Consider the following 19,769-nt stretch of genomic DNA (forward strand, 5'->3'; position numbering starts at 1 on the left):
TCTCTGTATACCAAATCTCTTGGCTCTGTAATTTCCTCACACGGTTTCTCTTACCACTGCTATGCTAATGACACTCAACTTTTTAGAAAGCCTGCCCTCTACAAGACTTCTCCATCACGGTGGAGAACTCCACTGTGTCCCCCTCCCAGGCAGCAAATAATCTTGGGGTGATCCTGGACAACCAACTGTCCTGTGTGGCTAACATCACAGTGATGGCCCACTCCTGTAGATTCTTCCTCTACAACATTGGAAGGATACACCCACTCCTCATGGGAGGAGCAGCACAACTCCTGATCCAGGCACTTGTCATATCCCGCCTAGACTACTGCAACTTACTTCAGGCCTCCCTGCCTGTTCAATCTCCCAAAATTCCCCCATGTCACCCCCCTCCTCCACACCCTTCACTGGCTCCCAGTAGCAACTCACATCAGATTCAAGACCCTGGTGGTCGCCTACAGAGTGGTAAAGGGAACAGCCCCTCCCTATTAGCAAACGATGGTCAGTCCCCAAACCCCTTGGCACCGCTATCTCTATGAGGAAGTAGTGGTCACTCTGCTCAGTCACGGTTCTTCTCTGTCTTGACGCCCCAGTGGTGGAATGAGCTTGCCACCACTGTCAGGATGACAGAGTCACTACCTATCTTCCGCCGAAGACTAATGACTAGCAGCTAATTGTTCGAGTTCAGTCAAATTCCGTGGTGAGCGGCGATGGACTGCTGTCTTCAAGTCCAACCACAGATTTTCTATCGGATTTAAGTCAGGGCTCTGACTTGGCCACTCAAGGACATTCACCTTTCTATCCTTAAGCCACTGCGTTGTTCTTTTGGCGGTATGTTTAGGATCGTTGTCGTGTTGGAAGATGAATGACCTGCCTATCTTCAGCTGTCTAGCAGAGGGACACAGGGACAATTCTGTCCTCAAGAATTTGGGTGTACTTGGCAGCATCCATTTTCTCTTCGATCCTGACCAATTGCCCAGTCCCCACTGAAGAGAAACATCCCCACAACATAATGTTGCCACCACCATGCTTCACAGTAGGTATGGTGTGTTTTGGGTGGTGTGCTGTGTTTGGTTTTCGCCAAACATAGCGCTTGGAGTTCAGTCCAAAAAGTTCAATCTTAGTCTCGTCTGACCATAAAACCTTTTCCCACATGGCAACAGAATCTTCCAGGTGTGTTTTTGCATAGCACAAACGAGACTGAGTGTGGCACTTTTTCAGAAAAGCCTTTTTTCTTGTTACCCTGCCATACAGGCCAGCTTTGTGTAAAGCTTGTGAGATTGTTGTCACATGCACAGACAGACCAGTCCCAGCCATAAAGACTTGTAAATCCTTCAAAGTTGCCTTTGGCCTTTTGGTAGCTTCTCTGATCAATGTCCTCCTGGCTCGGTCATCCAGTTTGGACGGACGGCTTCTTAATGACTCTCTGAAGGGTACTCAGAGGGATAGCTAAAGCCTTCGAAATCTTTTTGTAGCCTTCACCTAACTTGTGCCTTCCTACAACTTTATCCCGGAGGCCTTTTGAAAGTACTTTTCCAACCATGGTGAATTCTTTGCAGAACCATGCACTTCTAGTAGTGGAATCCTCAAGAAACAGCTGATTTTATTCTGAAGGAATCAAAACCACTACAATTGATGTCAGGTGGGGGGCAATTAGCCTGATCCATTAGTTTGATCTGGAAGTTATTTGGTTGCACCTGAGCAAGTTTATAATGGTATACTCTAAGGGGCTGATCACTTAACCAAACCAGGTATTTCACAAATTAATTTTTAATAATTGTCCAGAATTTTTTTACATTTTATTTTCACTTTGATGATGAGGGTTATAATGTGTACATACAGCTAAAAAAAGTTAGATTTGATTTATTTTAATTTCCAGGGTGTAATGTGACAAAAGGTAAAGATTTCACAGGGTATGATGACTTTCTATAGGCACTGTATAACAGAATATACTGCACCCCACCAACATTAGACATCTATTCAGAAAACATTGAAATCTATTAGTTGAAATCCCAGGTGAGGACACATCAAAAAGTGAGTACAGGAAAATAAAATGCAAAATGTAATCTTGCTTGTAAAATATGTCATGTGATCATATCAATGACACATGCCTGAGATAAGTGAAATACAGATACAACTAGAACAAGATACAACTTATTTTTGTAGCCAAAGTATCCATTTGGTTAGGAAGTTCATATTACATCAGTATTCGACTTTTAAAGTTGTATTTGCATAAATAAGCAAACTATTATTTTCAGCTTTGAGATGGTCTAATGCTGACCGTCAAATTGCAGTGTCAAGAGAACTTTAATTTTCAACCCATGGGCAATGATGAACATAAATGACAACCTTAAGTCAACGTTGAAAAATAACATAACAACAGTCACATAATAACATCTAATGAATGTTAATTCCAACCAACATGTGACTAAGCAACAACCATTAAATAACAATGTCAATCCAACATTGCAAAAGCTACAGAACTCCAGCGTTTGCATTTTGATGTTTAACACTAGAACCTCTCGGCGCTCATTACTATGCCTCCAGAGTCTGGGGATGTCCATTGTTTAACGTTAGTGTTTTCAGTGTAATCATTGAATTAGATCAATACCATGAAAAACTAATGCACTGGTTGTGTATAGTCAGGACATAAGAATCATTAGAATACCACATTTTGTATTTTAAAGAGCTAGATGTTAAATATAACATATTGACAGACATTATATTGGTACATCAAATAAGGTACAAGTAAGTCATTGTTTTGTTCTATAAATAAAACTGTGAAAAAGTATTTTTAACCCGTGGTCAAATGTGGAACGCATTACAGAGTGAGGGTTGCTTCACTCTTTATCACCCGCTCTCCACATGTCACTCTCCCCGTGCTGCGAGAGGGGAAAGCTCATGTCTGCTTTTTTCATGGTTATGTCTTTCCAATCAACTTGTTTGCCAGGGAATGCGGGATGCATATTGGAAAGCTGCTCTATAAAGGTTTCTATGAAGGTTTTGGGTGAACCATTTGCACTTGGGGGAAAACAACAGGTGCTAATCGTGCCTCAAGACGTGACTCAATAAAAGGTATGGTAGTTATGAAAATGCTTCCAGATTTTTGTTTGTGTAATTTTGAAATTGTAACAATGCTAACATGTTAAAAACAGACATTTAGGAAAAGTCAGGGAAGGAGGGGGACATGGGTTTCACAACAACTCTGTTATAAAGTGCCATATGACGTCCGTGGGCGCCCATTGAGGCTCTAATGTTAAAAAACGTTAAAAACAATACTCTTAAAACTGTTTGTTTTTGACTGTTGCACAACTGACACAATATAAAATGCCCATGGGGGAGTGTTTTTTTTTTCACATACTGTATATAGCCACTCCTCTCCCTTTTTGCAGTCCATCACATCTGAAAATATTGTAACCATTAACTTCAAGGTGTGTGTGTGTGTGTGTGTGTGTGTGTGTGTGTGTGTGTGTGTGTGTGTGTGTGTGTGTGTGTGTGTGTGGGGGGACATGCAGCGTTCGGCCTGTAGAGGGAGCTACAGGACCGTGGCCGGGGTTGTGTCGGCGAGACTTTTGTTGCACACCTGCTGCGAATTAAGTCTCGCCGGCGAATGTTTAAGATGGGTGTGCTTCTGCCATTTCAGGAAGGGAGCTAGGCTGGAGAAGCTGACGGCGAGAGCGGAAGAGAGCCGAGCCGAGCACAGGACCAAAGGGCCAAAAGACATTGAACGAGGCTGGAAAGCCGAGCCGAGCCAGCAAACCCCTCTGTTAAAATAAACGGGAGAAAATCCCTTACCTCCATACTGCGTCTGCCTCTGTGTACAAACGGACATTGCTACATTGGCGCCCAACCTGGGACACAGAGGACTAGATGGACGCGCTAGCAGCGGCAATCGCGAGGATAACGCTCGTGTTAGAGCAACAGACAGCCCTACAGCAGACCCAGCAGGCGACCCTAACGGAGCTGACGGCGGCGAGGCTCGCGGGCGGGGCCGGCGGGCCGGCGCCGGGGACCGGAGCGGCACCAGGTCCCCCTAAGGTCCAGCTGCAGAAGATGGGGGACCTGGACGACCCAGAGGCGTTCCTCGCGGTGTTCGAGGGGACGGCGAGGATCTCGGGGTGGCCGGACCGAGAGTGGGCCTACCATCTGCTGCCCCTCCTGTCAGGGGAGGCGCAGCTCGCGGCCCACAGTTTGCCGGCGGCCGCCCAACGGGATTACCCGTCCCTGGCCCGGGCGATTCGGGACCGCCTGGGCCTGACACCGGAGGAACACCGACGCCGGTTCCGGGCCATGACCATGGAGGAGGGGTGCCGGCCCTTCGCCTTCGCCCAGCGGCTGGGGGACAGCGCATGGCGGTGGCTGGACCCCGAGAACAACTCGGCGGTGGAGGTCGGGAACCGGGTGGTATTGGAGCAGTTCCTCGCGGGGCTCCCGGCCCGCACCGCCGCCTGGGTCCAGTACCACCGCCCCCAGGACCTAAAGACCGCCGTGGGTCTGGCGGAGGACCATCTCTCCCTCCCACCGCGAGGGCCACAACGACCAACCCCGGCCCCGCGGCAAGGGGGGGGGGGGACAATGCCCAGGAGGAGCCGGGGGAGCAGAAGGAGGGAGGCCGGCGCCCGCCCCGAGAACGAGATGGCAGGAGCGCGCCGATCCGGAACCAGCCCCGGCCCCGCAGAGAGAACCGCGAGCGACAGGGGGGGTGTGTTGGCGGTGCGGACGGCCGGGCCACGTGCAGGCCGAGTGTCGGGCGATGGACGTGGGGCAGGTCGTCCGCATCGGCGACATACCGGGCCCTCCCCCCGGACCAGGAGCGGCGTATCGTATTCCGGTAAGGATACAACGTGATACGCACCAGGCGTTCTTGGATTCGGGCTGTATGCAGTCCATGATCCAGGAGCGCCTGGTTCGACCGGGGGCACTGTTGAAGGCATCGAGGGTGCGGGTGAGGTGTGTGCATGGGGACATTCACGAATATCCGCTGGTCGCTATCGAAATTCATTTTGAGGGGAGAAACCATAGGGTACAGGCGGCGGTTAGCCCACGCCTCACGCATCCCCTGATTCTAGGTGTGGATTGGGAGGGGTTTCCTCAAGCGGTAAAGAGGGCTACCGGGATGCGTGCACGACAGCTAGGGAGGTGTGTGGCGTGTAATGTGCTCTGTGCCGAGGCGGCGCCTCGCGACACTGCCGGGGAGCCGGAGCCGGCGGGGGCGCCTCACCCCGAGACTTCCTCGCCGAACTATCCGCTGCTAGGCGACTTCCCCCTCGAGCAGTCTCGAGATGAGACCCTCAGATCAGCCTTTGACCAAGTGATAGCAATTGATGGTACTTTGATACGGCCAGACACAGTGCGCGCCCACCCCTATTTCGCGATTATCAGCGACAGGTTATACCGAGTAAGTCGTGACTCACATAGTCAGGAGGAGGTAACCCAGTTGCTGGTTCCCCGCAGCCGCCGCGAAATGGTCTTCCAGGCGGCTCATTTCAACCCCATGGCGGGCCATCTAGGGTATGACAAAACACTGCACCGTATAATGGCTCGATTTTATTGGCCGGGGATTCGGGCAGAGGTGCGTAGGTGGTGCGCATCCTGTCGGGAATGTCAGCTAGTAAATCCCCCGGCCATCCCACGGGCCCCCTTGCGGCCCTTACCATTGGTCGAGAACCCCTTCGACCGCATTGCGATGGATATTATCGGGCCATTTGAGCGGAGCACACAGGGTTATCGATTTGTGTTGGTCTTGATAGATTACGCCACCCGATACCCCGAGGCAATACCTCTGCGCAATACCTCTGCCAGGAGTGTAGCGCAAGCATTGTTTCAAGTCATCTCCCGCGTGGGAATCCCGAAAGAGATTCTCACCGATCAGGGCACTAATTTTATGTCACGCACCCTCAAGGAACTGTATGGCTTGCTGAACATCAAGGCGATTCGAACCAGTGTTTACCACCCGGCCACGGACGGCCTTTGTGAGCGGTTCAATCGGACCTTGAAGTCAATGATCCGGAAGTTTGTCCACGAGGATAGTCGGAATTGGCATAAATGGCTAGATCCCCTGTTGTTTGCGGTGCGGGAAGTTCCCCAAGCTTCCACCGGGTTTTCCCCGTTTGAATTACTCTACGGCCGTAAGCCCCGGGGTGTCCTAGACCTGTTTAAAGAAAATTGGGAGGAAGGGTCTAGCGACAGTAAGAATGAGATCCAGTACGTCCTCGATTTGCGCACAAAGCTCCACGCCCTAGGGGCTATCTCACGTGAGCATTTGCTGCAAGCCCAGGAGCGTCAGAAACGCCTGTATGACAGGGGGGCTACCCTACGAGAGTTTACACCGGGAGACAAGGTGCTCGTACTGTTACCCACCTCCAGCACGAAATTACTCGCGAAGTGGCAAGGGCCGTTTGTGGTCACACGTCGCATGGGGGACGTGGATTATGAGGTTATACGCTCGGACCGGGGGGATAGCTTGCAGGTGTATCACGTCAATCTCCTAAAAAAATGGAACGACGTGGTCACTGTTGCTCTGGCTACGATAGTTCCAGAGAGAGAGGAGTTCGGTCCGGAAGTCCCAAAATCGAAAGGTAGCACTCCGGTCGATATTGATACCCATCTCTCTGCTAGCCAGGCCGCGGACGTTGCAGATTTGCAGCTTAAGTTCGCCGACGTGTTCTCTCCCCTGCCCGGTCGGACTACGCTCATCGACCACCATATAGAAACGCAGCCGGGTTTAACGGTGCGCACGCGTCCCTATAGGTTGCCGGTGCACAAACGAGACGTTGTGTGCCGGGAGTTGGAAGCCATGCTGGAGCTGGGTGTGGTCGAGGAGTCCCGCAGTGATTGGTGTAGCCCCATCGTGCTTGTCAACAAGCCAGATGGGACTATACGGTTCTGTGTGGATTATAGACGGGTTAATGCGGTCTCCAAGTTCGATGCCTATCCGATGCCCCGGGTCGACGAGCTCTTGGACCGGCTTGGTACGGCCAGGTACTTCACGACATTGGATTGCACGAAGGGATACTGGCAGATTCCACTCTCGCCGGTGTCCCGGGAGAAAACGGCATTCTCCACTCCGCTCGGGTTATTCCAGTTCACCGTGCTCCCTTTCGGGTTGTTCGGAGCCCCAGCCACTTTTCAGCGCCTCATGGACCGTATTCTGCGGCCGCACGCCGCCTATGCTGCGGCCTACCTAGACGACATTGTCGTCCACAGTGACACCTGGCCGCAGCATGTGCGGAGGGTGGCTGCTGTTCTGCGGTCCCTGAGGCAGGCGGGGCTAACGGCCAACCCGAAAAAGTGCGTGATCGGGCGGAGGGAGATCCGGTATCTGGGGTACCACTTGGGACGGGGGGAGGTGCGACCGCAGATTGAAAAGACTGCGGCTATCGCCGCCTCTCCCCGGCCCAAGACAAAGAAGGAGGTGAGGGCCTTCCTGGGGCTGGCGGGATATTACCGCCAGTTCGTACCGGGGTTTTCAGAGCTGGCCAGTCCCTTGACGGACCTCACCTGGAAGGGGGCCCCGGATCCGGTCCAATGGTCGGGCCAGTGCCAGGGGTCATTCGAGGCCCTTAAGGGGGCTCTTTGTGGAGAAACGGTCCTGTATGCGCCTGATTTTAACCTCCCTTTCTCCCTACAGACGGACGCGTCGGATAGAGGGCTGGGAGCAGTGCTGACCCAGCGCGTGGAGGGGGCCGACCGGCCGGTGCTGGACCTGAGCCGTAAGCTGTCGGAGAGGGAGGGCCGGTACAGCACCGTGGAGAAGGAGTGCCTGGCCATCAAGTGGGCGGTCGGCACCCTCCGCTACTACCTGCTGGGTCGCGCCTTCACCCTCTACTCCGACCATGCCCCCCTCCAGTGGCTCCACCGCATGAAGGATGTAAACGCGAGGATCACCCGGTGGTACCTCGCGTTGCAGCCCTTCAACTTTTCCGTCGTGCACAGACCGGGGGCGCAGATGGTCGTGGCAGACTTCCTCTCCCGGGCAGGGGGGGGGGAGTAGGTCGTCGGCCGTCGGGTCCCCGGCCTGTGTCGGGCGGTGGGGGTATGTGGGGGGACATGCAGCGTTCGGCCTGTAGAGGGAGCTACAGGACCGTGGCCGGGGTTGTGTCGGCGAGACTTTTGTTGCACACCTGCTGCGAATTAAGTCTCGCCGGCAATGTTTAAGATGGGTGTGCTTCTGCCATTTCAGGAAGGGAGCTAGGCTGGAGAAGCTGACGGCGAGAGCGGAAGAGAGCCGAGCCGAGCACAGGACCAAAGGGCCAAAAGACATTGAACGAGGCTGGAAAGCCGAGCCGAGCCAGCAAACCCCTCTGTTAAAATAAACGGGAGAAAATCCCTTACCTCCATACTGCGTCTGCCTCTGTGTACAAACGGACATTGCTACAGTGTGTCTGGCTGGCTGCCTGCCTGCCTGCTTGCCTGCCTGCCTGCCTGCCTGCCTGTGTATTTGTATGTGTATAAGGGTTCCCTATCAAGACAATACACACACAGAGACACTGGTTTGGTGTCGATGGACACTCACTCTTGACTGTGGCTGTCCTGGTGCAGTTGTAAAGGATAGCCAGCTCTCCAAACACCTTCCCAGGTCCCATGGTGCACAGCTTCAGACTTTCCTTTGTCACCTCCACCCTCCCATCTGAAAACAGACACAAACACACGCTCTTTAGCCATCTAAACAACACACACACAAATGAAGCTAAACTACACAGACTACTGACACAGACACAAACTAGCCATGCACATTTTAGATTGTCCCTACTCAGTGCTCGATTGCTCAGAGAAAGCATTTATAGTAGATTGAATAGATGCCAAAAAGCCATTCTAAACATATACTGTATTGGATTTATCTTCGCTGAAATTGTGAAAAGACCGTTTCAACTGTTGTGCATTCACAAGACAAAATCTTCAACCAGGAAATAGTTTTAGGAAAGGTTGTAAAATACATTTTGTAAAAGGTATCTCCTACTATAAAAGCTTATGCATTATCAATATCCAATTTATTCACGATTGATCTGCTTTTATTACAATCAAACAGTAACTATAAAGGCGGGGCACCACAAACAATTTGATACGAGATCTTTAAGTTAAATTCTGAAGTATCCTTACATTTACTTCACCTATCTTTACCAATATCTAGTTTCAATTCTCAAAAGGTAGCGGATTCTAAGTTTTCATGGATGCAAACGTTCACACACACAGCTCGGACACAGGGATCAAAACACAAAGAAAGCTTTATTTTCTACCTAAACAGTAATGTAAAACAGCACAAAACAAATGGGGTTGATTGAGGGGTTTTGATACCTGGGAAGATTCACGGATAGTACAATAGGCTACTGACGAATGGGTTTGGCGCACGATACACATCTGTTAATAATGAATCAGTCGTTGTCTATCGTATCAAATTAATCAATAGGCAATTGTATCATATATGTTGGAGCTATACAGTGTCTGAAACACAGCACAAAAGTGACCGACAGATTCTCGTACGAGGTTCGGCTCTTCAGAACACGTGGCTAAGTGGCGGGAGATTAGATAATTGGATAGCAAGACCATAGTCTACACAACAAACAATATTTACCAATTATCTAAATTACACTAGCACATAATGCCTTGTACAAAAGATAGAATGAACGCAGGTAATTACTTTGAGGTGACTTGAGCTTTGGTCATTTGAAGAATGCAGAGTCCTGTCCACCGACATTCTCAAGATGAACGCTCAGCGAGCGGACTCCGGTAAGAGGTAGGTTCGGTCGTTGCAATCTTGTTGGTTAATTGGCTGGTACAAAGTTTGTATCGTAACGGTAATAGTCAGCTTTGTGTTTAGCTGGAGAAAATCATAACTTTCCAAGCGGGTTAGACTCGTGTCGGATGTCTTTTGTTCCAGGTGTGATAAACAGGGGGAGGAGGGGCGAGTGGCTTTAGCCCAGCTGCGCCGGCTGGGCCAGTCACCAACTGGTCGCAATGTCCACTAAGGAATGTTTCGTGATGACATGGGTTTATAGACTCTGATAAAGGGGAGGTGAGATTCTGACTCTAAATGACCCTATTAATTGGTCAGAGGTCGACTGGTCGTCACATTCACATTTCGTTCTAAATGTCTCTATTCATTATTGTTCATTCTGTGGAAAATGGTATCTTGTACTTTTGTTTCATATGTAGGATCCTCTGTCTCAGTATTTTTGTAACATTTAGACACCAAACAGTCCTTCCAGGATACATTGTGTCACATTGTGAGTGTTAAACTCTTAAAATTTTATAATCCTAACCTAAACATACACACATTCCACATCATCTTTAGTAGATCACTCTTCACATTCGGAACCAACCAAATAGCTATTCCCCAGTCTTTTTCCAGCCTCTTGGCAAATTATTTTTGTCTCTTAAGGCCTCAAGACCATGTGGTCTGTAGAAGTGGAGGTAACTCCTTTGTCTATTGGGTCACCCCATATCTCCTACTTCAAAGGAGAGGGATGTATTTCATTTTTATTTTCTGTCTATTTCAAAATGTCTTTTAGAGTGTAGCCTTGAAGTACAGTCCAGACTAAAGACAGCTTGAAGAAAGTCACACCAAGTGAAAGCTATAGAAACAGACTGTCTGTCCTATATGCCCTAAGGACATCCTATCTCTCTCTCTCTGTGATTAGAGCCCATGGTTCAGTGTGATTGCATGGCCTTTGTTCCTGTGATTGTGGAAGGCTGCAGCCATTGTGTTTTGGATGAGACTCATCATGAAAAAGAAACATCCCTGGAAACATAGAGCTCCAATGAGAATAGTGCTCTGATTCAGAGAGAAAAGGATCTTTAAAAAAAAATGAAGCCTGAAAGTAAATAATGTGAACCCCAGGTATCTAATGAAAATAACTTGTTCTCAGAGTTGGTTAACTCTTTAGGTTCCTCGGGTCTCCACCGAATTGGGAAAATCCGCTTTAGTTGTGGTGCACCTCACTGCTGGAACAATCTGCAGAGAACATTTCAGTTGGTTGCTCTGGTGCCGCTAGGGCAGTTTAAAGTTTTGATTGAGGACCCCTTTGTTGAAAAATGTGTTTGTTTTTCTTGATTGTGTTTTATTATGTTGTAATTGTGTATGTGTATTATGTATTGTTGTAAACTGCGTGTAGGCAGGGCTCCCTTGTAAAAGTATATGACATTTAGCTGAATTAAAACTGAAGTGAAAGATACAGTGGGGGAAATAATTATTTGATCCCCTGCTGATTTTGTTAGTTTGCCCGATTACAAAGAAATGAGCGGTCTATAATTTTTATGGTACTTTTATTTTAACAAATAGAGACAGAATATCAACAAAGAAGTCCAGAAAAAACACATTATATAAAGTTATAAATTCATTTGCATTTGATCGAAGGAAGTAAGTATTTGATCCCCTAGAAACCAGCAAGAATTCTGGCTCATACAGACCGGTTATATGCCCATGAGGCACACAGATTAGTCCTGTCCAGAAAGTACTCCTAATCTTTGCTTGTTATGGGTATAAAAGACACCTGTCAATAGAATCAATCTCTTCCATTTCAACCTCTCCACCACCATGGGCAAGACCAAAGAACATTCAAAGGACATCAGGGTAAGAGTTGTAGACCTGCACAAGGCTGGAATGGGCTACAAGACCATCAGCAAGAAGCTTGGTGAGAAGAAGACAACTGTTGGTGCAATTATTAGAAAATGGAAGAAATACAAAATAACCATCAATAGCCCTCGGCCTGGAGCTCCATGCAAGATCTCGCCTCATGGGGTAAGGATGATCATGAGAAGGGTGAGGGATCAGCCCAGAACTACACGGGAGGAGCTTGGTAATGATCTCAAGGCAGCTGGGACCACAGTCACCAAGAAAACCATTGGTAACACACTACACCGTAACAGATTGAAATCCTGCAGTGCCCGCAAGGTCCCCCTGCTCAAGAAGACACATGTACAGGCCCATCTGAAGTTTGCCAATGAACACTTAAATGATTCAGAGAAGGCTTGGGAGAAGGTGATGTGGTCAGATGAGACCAAAATTGAACTCTGTGGCATAAATTCGACTCATCGTGTTTGGAGGGAGAGAAATGCTGAATGCTACAATCCCAAGAACACCATCCCCACCGTCAAACACGGAGGTGGAAACATTATGCTTTGGGGTTGTTTCTCTGCTAAGGGTACAGGACGACTTCACTGCATTGAGGGGCCAATGGACGGGGCCATGTACCGTAAGATCTTGGACGAGAACCTCCTTCCCTCAGCCAAAGCACTGAGGATGGGTCGTGGATGGGTCTTCCAGCATGACAATGACCCAAAACATACGGCCAAGGCAACAAAGGAGTGGCTCAAGAAGAAGCACACTAAGGTCATGGAGTGGCCTAGCTAGTCTCCAGACCTTAATCCTATAAAAAATTTGTGAAAGAAGCTGAAGCTTCGAGTTGCCAAGCAAAAGCCTTGAGACCTTCAGGATTTTGGGAGGATCTGTAAAGAGGAGTGGACCAAAATCCCTCCTGAGATGTGTGCAAACCTGGTGACCAACTACAAGAAACGTCTGACTTCCGTGCTTGCCAACAAGGGTTTCTCCACCAAGTACTAAGTCATGTTTTGCTTGGGGATCAAATACTTATTTCGTTCGATCAAATGCAAATTAATTTATAACTTTATATAATATGTTTTTCTGGACTTTTTTTGTTGATATTCTGTCTACTTGTTAAAATAAAAGTACCATAAAAATAATAGACCGCTCATTTCTTTGTAATCGGGCAAACTAACAAAATCAGCAGGGGATCAAATAATTATTTCCCCCACTGTATGCTGAAGCGAAAGATATGAGTGGAGTGACAGAGTTCTATTTGGAAGAACTTTACAGATTTCCGAAGCTTTTACTTGATTTACTGTAGGATAAAATGACTTGTACTGCAGCCAGTAATGCACATCCCACAGAATTTCCAGGTACACTTTGAAGCAATCTGCACTTTATAGAAATCAATGTGCCATTTAGTTGGAGGTGAAAAGGTAAAAAATGAAGCCCCCAGAAATATATGTTGTGTATGCTGTTTTGTGTCTCTTGTGTATGTATAACTATATGTGTGCTTTCTTGGCCAAGGCTCACATGAAAAAGAGATCTCAATGTGACTTCTCTGGTTAAATAATGGATAAATAAATGAATAAATAAACCTCAGAAATAATACAGGCAGCAGGTCCAGACACATATCATCTCATATAACTGTGCCACGTCTCTGTGTTCACCTTGTGACTGAACACAGCCCTTGTTCAACACTGTCTTGGAAAACACGTCCACTGGATAAACCAGAATGTTCCACCATAAAAAAACACATTTAACTTATGTAACACTGAAATGGTTCAACACATAAACCCTTAACACTAGTCATACCAAACGGATGTCCACCAGCGCAACTTAACACTATAATAAAATAACTCTGCCATTGTGAAACCCAAGCCCTCCTCCTTCCCTGACTTTTCCTAAATGTCTGTTTTTAACATAATAGCGTTGTTACAATTTCAAAATCAAACAGAAAAAAAACTGGAAGTATTTTCATGATTACCACAGCTTGTTTTCATAGCCAACATCTTCAAGTTACATCCTGAGGCGCGATTAACACCTTCTCCCAAAAGGCCTCACCGTAGCTTTTACCCTCATCATGATGAATCGAAACCAATGACTGTTAATGAATGGACACATTGAAGTCTGACATCACCCAATTAATTTCAATAGTTCAATAGTCGTAAATGCAGCCTTCCTCATCGCCATATTGGTCTGTCCGCCTACTGAACGTGCTCAGTATTCGCTCTTGTCTAGTGCAATGCGAGAAGAACACATGAGCAAAAGGCGACCATGGGCAGCCACGATAAACATATATTGATAAGCGCACAACAAATACTCACATTACCAAAAGGCAAATACAAGCACAGCTCATCAACATCAACATAAGCAAATGACACACTGATTTACCTGGGCATTAAAAGTAGCTAGACCACAGATCAATAGGCTATGTTGCTTAGTTTGTCCCGTCTTTCATGAAAAAATTGTTGTGTTCATTTTGATTAGTACAATTATAAGCACAATAATGTTGACCACAACTGATCAACTATTGAAAGAAATTGATGCGCAAATTCTAAAATAAAAATAAAAGCTTTATACACACATTTTTTTGGGGGGGGCGAATGTGGTAGGTAGATCAATGACAAATTGTGTAGCAATTATAATAAATTAATAATCATGATACACGTGATATGTAGTTACTCATATTTTTGCACTATTATATTAGTTGGACATGGTTAATTATTACAACTTTGTGCAGCTTAATCATCGCTGTCATGATTTATTAATTTGAACTCTTTAGTAGGCCAAATGATAATAATAATTTCAATGTCATTGTCCTTTAACTTCACCATTATCTTAGGCATCCAAGTAATGGATTGCCATCAAATGATGCCCTTTGCAAATTCATAATTTAAATCACATATCATAACAGTCTCGTCATTTTCAACATCAGCGTCTTTATTGTCATGATGAACTATTTATTATACATCATTGTCTTTATTAAAATAAAAATAAAATCATCATACATTTTTTCCTATAGTGTCATTTTGCATTCATGATTGAACTTGCAACGTGCTGAAGTCTAGCATGGTTCATAAGATTTCCATGCTCATTCTCAGTGCTTCTATCGTCTGCTCTGGGTTATAGAATTTGTACGATGGCCAAGGCATGAATTTTTACATTTTAAGTAATTGTCATCAAAGTCACCCTAGAATCGACCTCATTTGGCCAGGAACAATACCGTCTCCACCATTGGAATTACATTTGCAATGGCAATCATTTTTGGGCAGAACTACAAATGAAAATAACAACAGTACCACGAGTAGCCACTAGGTTTTGTGGAGTGCCCGCCAGACAGCTGATTGATCCCCTGATCGAAACTGATCTTCAGTTATGAATGGCTTACCCATTTCAACCATAATGGATTGCACATATAGACAGAAAGACAATAACAGTTATTTGCATGATAAATGCACAATTACATCCAGCCTCTGAAGAAGAGACACTAGTATGTCAAAACACATATTTAGACCTTGTTTTCAATAAGCGTCCTATGATATCTCCTCCCATGTGTGTATCTGCGTAAATGCCAGCGATGTTGATAAAAATACAGAAAGTAGACAGTCACTGCGTAATGATGTGGATAATGGATGAGACAAGCAATCTCTCCCGTGTGTGTGTGTGTCTGGTGGGTTTATGAAATGTACCTTACAGTTATGAATGGCTTACCCATTTCAACCCTAATGGTGATATCAGCAACATAGACAGACAGACTACAATTCTTTCCATTACAAAGAGATCACATGTGAATAGAAGCCCGTGCAGCATTTCCGTAGCTAGTGCAGCTGGAATACCCATGGCCCAGGACACCGACATCTTGTGTGGACAGTCATGACATACAGTAACATTCTGCAATTTCCTATGTATACAATTTATGCTGCATATTTTGCTGAAATGAAAATAATGCATTCAAGTTATTTCATTCAGATGTCATAGCTGTAATTGACTGTCACCTGTCACCTGTCGGTGACTTGTGGGATTACAGATACAGACATTTTAACTGAAATAACTTTAACGTTTAGACATGTTCTGCAGAAGATTATCACATTACTTTCATCTCAGCAAAATGTGCAGAAAGCATACATTGGATACATAGGATGGTGCATAGGATGCACATGTCGGTCTGCACTCCTGTGAACTGCAGTCACTCTGTTGAACAAGAGAATAATTCTATAATTACATTCTGGTAGTCAACATCACAACTTATTTTGGGGCATGTCAGTGATTTGCAGTGTGTCCACAACAAATTTTCTGTCTGCTACAACACATACATTTCAAAGGAGAGAATCTGAGTGATGTTGATGAGGTTGACACCTCGACAGGATAATATGAGTTTGCATCGCAGCTCAGACGGAATCTTATTTTGAACACACACACACACACACACACACACACACACACACACACACACACATCAAATGATCTTATGGTAAATTTAAAGACAATATCAGGGTTGGCAACCCCACACCCAGGGAAGAGATTAAAGGACAACAGATGGTCTTAAGAATATTTGGAGAATGCAATAAAGGAGGGGTGAGGTTACAGTGGGGGCTGACTAGAGGGTATGAATACAATGAGTACAATGGATCAAAGCTGCAGAAACAGGATAGATGAGTAATAAACACAGTTGTAAACAGCCAGGACAGATGGCTTTTGTAAACAGCCTGGGCCAATCAATCTTTCAGTAGACAAATTGGCGCCAGCCAGGTGGGAGTAGCTCCCTGGATGACGAAATGTAGTTCTTGAATGTTAGACAGGAACTAGAAGTTTGTTGAATGGAGGGCGTTGACCTATGTGATGTCTATAAAAAGACAGGTAACGGAAGTGGAAAGGGGTTCAACTTTGCAAATCTGAAACGGCTTCTTTCTCTGTGAATAAAGTCTCTGAATGAATCAACAGCTCTGGTTAAACGGTATTTTATTTCAAAATACTATTATTTAAATTCTACGACAATCTTACAGTGCGAGGACACTTTTATTAGGCATTTCAACACCTATGGTGTGATACACAGAAGAGCTGGTTCCTTTTGTGTTTAATCAGTATCACACTAGTTATGTTAGCACATCCAATGACACTGGTCAGCGAGCGATGTTGCTGTGTTTGCATGCTACTTGCTAACTAGTGTTTGTGATAGCTAAAATTAGCTTGCTACATGTTTATTTAGCTAGATATAGTTGCTGGGCTTGATGAAATCAACAATGTGATATGCAATGGTAACATTAGCAGATCAAATAGTTTCTGACGACCTAACCTTGCTCTGTCAGCTCTACATAGACATTGATGAAGCGGTGTGGAACAATCTACGTATGATTGAGAGTTCCGAGTTTGCATTGAAAATGACCGAGAGGTCATTATATTCAATCACTGAGTGTCCCATATTGACTTGTTTTCATCCATGTTGAGCAGAGTACCTATACTCCCAAAAAAGGGCTGCACGAGATAGCATTCTGTTACATGCTCAACATATCTTTGACTTCAGGCACTAGTTTTTGCCTTAAACTCTTGTGCAAGGGCTTTGAACCAATGACCAACTTGACCTCACCCACTTGCATTGATTGACATATCCCTTGCCATTATGAAAAGAGAATGAAATGAAAAAGGCAATACAGTTCAGAAATACATCATGTGACAAAGCTCCATTATGAAATGATACCAATGGAAAAATGCCATTGGTCATCCTCCTCTCTATCCAATGCAGTTTGGTTTCAGGACACATCAATCAGCCGAGGCAGCAAACTGCTTCTTTGTCAAGGAAATAAAGTCCAGCTTTGATAAAGGTGGAGTTGTGGGAGTTGTTTTCCTGGACTTGAAGAAAGCATTCGACTCAAAACCAAAATCTGCTGCTATCCATATTGTCAACCAACAGCTAATGCAAACAGATGGATTGAGTCCTATCTGACCAAAAGAAAACAATGCACCAATATCAATGGCAAACTGTCAACATCTGCTGATCTCTCTGTCGGGGTCCGTCAAAGATCCGTCAAAGACCCCGCTCTGTCGGGGTCCGTCATTTTTATTCAGTATATACATTAATGATCTGCCCTCTATACGTCCCGAGATTAAAATGCAGATATATGCAGACGACACAGTCTTCTATGTCCATGCCAAGATAAAGCAACAGGCTGCTTGTGAATTTACAGCAGCAATGGACAAAATAGCTGACTGGTTGGACCATTCATGTCTAACATTGAACCTAGCAAAACTGTTGGCATGTATTTCTCCATCAGGAACAGTGAGATCCATCAACCTCGGCAACTGTGAAGGGACAGAGGATCAAGGTGGTGTCACATTTGATCCTTATGCAGTGATGTGAGAAGATGCTCTGACACTTGCACTAAGGTGTTCAGACTCCAGTGAATACTGCTGGTAAATGCCGGTCAATATGTGCCCTATACTGGACTAGAGCAGATCGGTCAAGGGCAGAGAATAGAGCACATGTCATGTTTTACTGTAAAAGAGCAGTCATTCACTTCAAACATGACAGAGGTTCTATGTTGTGGATAGATGGAATGTCAGAGTATAAGACAAGGCAGCAGGGAAGACTCTTGAGTTTTGGCTGTGTGCAATACCAGTCATGCAGTATCACTGAATATCAATATTACACATAATAACAGCCATGGATCAGGGCGAGTTGTGTATTTCACAAGTGGCATTTTGTCTTTACCACTAATGGAAATACAGCACTCGTAAAACACATCACTCATCCGAACCAAGCATAACACACACAAGATTCATTTGGCACAGTTTGGGGCAACAGGGCTGTATAATTCATGTTCAACAGCCTGGAACCAGTCATTATTGTTCATATGACTTGGCATCAACTGGTATTCTCTCAAGCAGAGTGAAACACATCATTACCAGTTGACTCAATTAATGAAAAAACCCAAAAGGTATTTACACAGAGGTTTTCATCCAATTGCTCAAACACACACACAAACAAGCACTCCCGTACAGTATGTACACACACACACACACACACACACACACACACACACACACACACACACACACACACACACACACACACACACACACACACACCTTTCTGTCATCATTAATTTAATCTGTTCTTCTATCTTACAGCAAGAGGCAAGTGAGCTAGAGAGGGAAGGCAATCTACAGTAGACCTTCTCTCCCATGCAAACCTGACTGTAGTGCTATTCAAATCCCATACAAATTAAGTGCGACTGGGAGAATCACTGTGTGAGGGCCCTCTGACAGGTCACACCACAGAGCCACTTCAGAGCATTTACATTCACTCAATCAAACAGCCTCAACCAGGCAATGAATCACCTGCTGTGTGTCAGGGCCAATAAATGACCTGATATCTAGGTGAAAATGCAAAATACACTACCATAAGAACACATATTCACACATAAGGTATCTATCTGGTAACTGCCATCAAGCCTTCCACTGTTATTTTATTGCAGTACATTTCGTTCCCCTGTATACCATTCATTAATGTGGTCATTTTTATTTGAATGTGGGTGATAGTAGGACTTCAGGGCAGATTCTATTGTGGCAGGAGGTAGAGGTGATGCTGGCCACATTCCAAACCAAATGATCCCTGCCCTTCCTCTGTCTTTGATCAGCCCTGTGCAAATGTTGACTATCTCATAGCTATTTATACAAAAAGTAGAATCCTATTCGCCACATTATATGACGTAATTATCAAAGTGATAATACAAAAGAAAGAATGGTTTGGTAGGTGGTAGGTTGGGGGTGGCAATACCCGAACTTCGATGGTTTGAATTTGCTTTGGGACAATTTTGACAGAAGTACTTTTAGTGGTTTTGTTTGCTAATTCTTGTTGCCAATATTTGCTAAAACTTCCCCAGATAATTTAGACTTACCCTCACCACTTAACCCAAACCCAAAACTATTCCTAACCCTAACTCTAACACTAACCATAGCCATTCACAATTAATGCCCAACCCTAACCCTTAACCCTATTGTAACCACTCAAAGTTAATGCCTAATACTGCCTATCCGTCACGTAAGTCATTGCTAACACATTTTTTTGTTATCGTCTATTTTGACGAAATAGAATATTACCTAGACATCTTCCAATTTGACAAAATAGGACGTTTTCCAATCATACCTTGTTGCCTTGATCACTCACCCTCACACAGTAGTGGGGATCAGACAGGTGTAAGAGATACGGATGTAGCAAACACAACTAGAT

The 19,769-nt window shown here is 45.5% G+C and overlaps 1 protein-coding gene across 2 annotated transcripts in view; it reads right to left on the reverse strand.

Annotated features, from left to right (window-relative positions):
- The window catches only part of LOC310823253 (cGMP-dependent protein kinase 1-like), a gene marked incomplete at its 5' end in the record, with an annotated part of 93,283 nt that overhangs the window by 40,746 nt on the left and 32,768 nt on the right, over positions 1-19,769 (reverse strand). For both annotated transcript variants that reach the window (XM_083696056.1, XM_083696055.1), the window contains one exon: positions 8,513-8,626. In XM_083696056.1, the coding sequence (XP_083552182.1) occupies positions 8,513-8,626 (114 nt within the window). The remainder of the gene's footprint in view (positions 1-8,512; positions 8,627-19,769) is intronic.

The sequence above is a fragment of the Argentina silus genome (genome assembly GCF_951799395.1).
Source record: "Argentina silus genome assembly, chromosome: X".
Classification (NCBI taxonomy): Eukaryota; Metazoa; Chordata; class Actinopteri; order Argentiniformes; family Argentinidae; genus Argentina; species Argentina silus.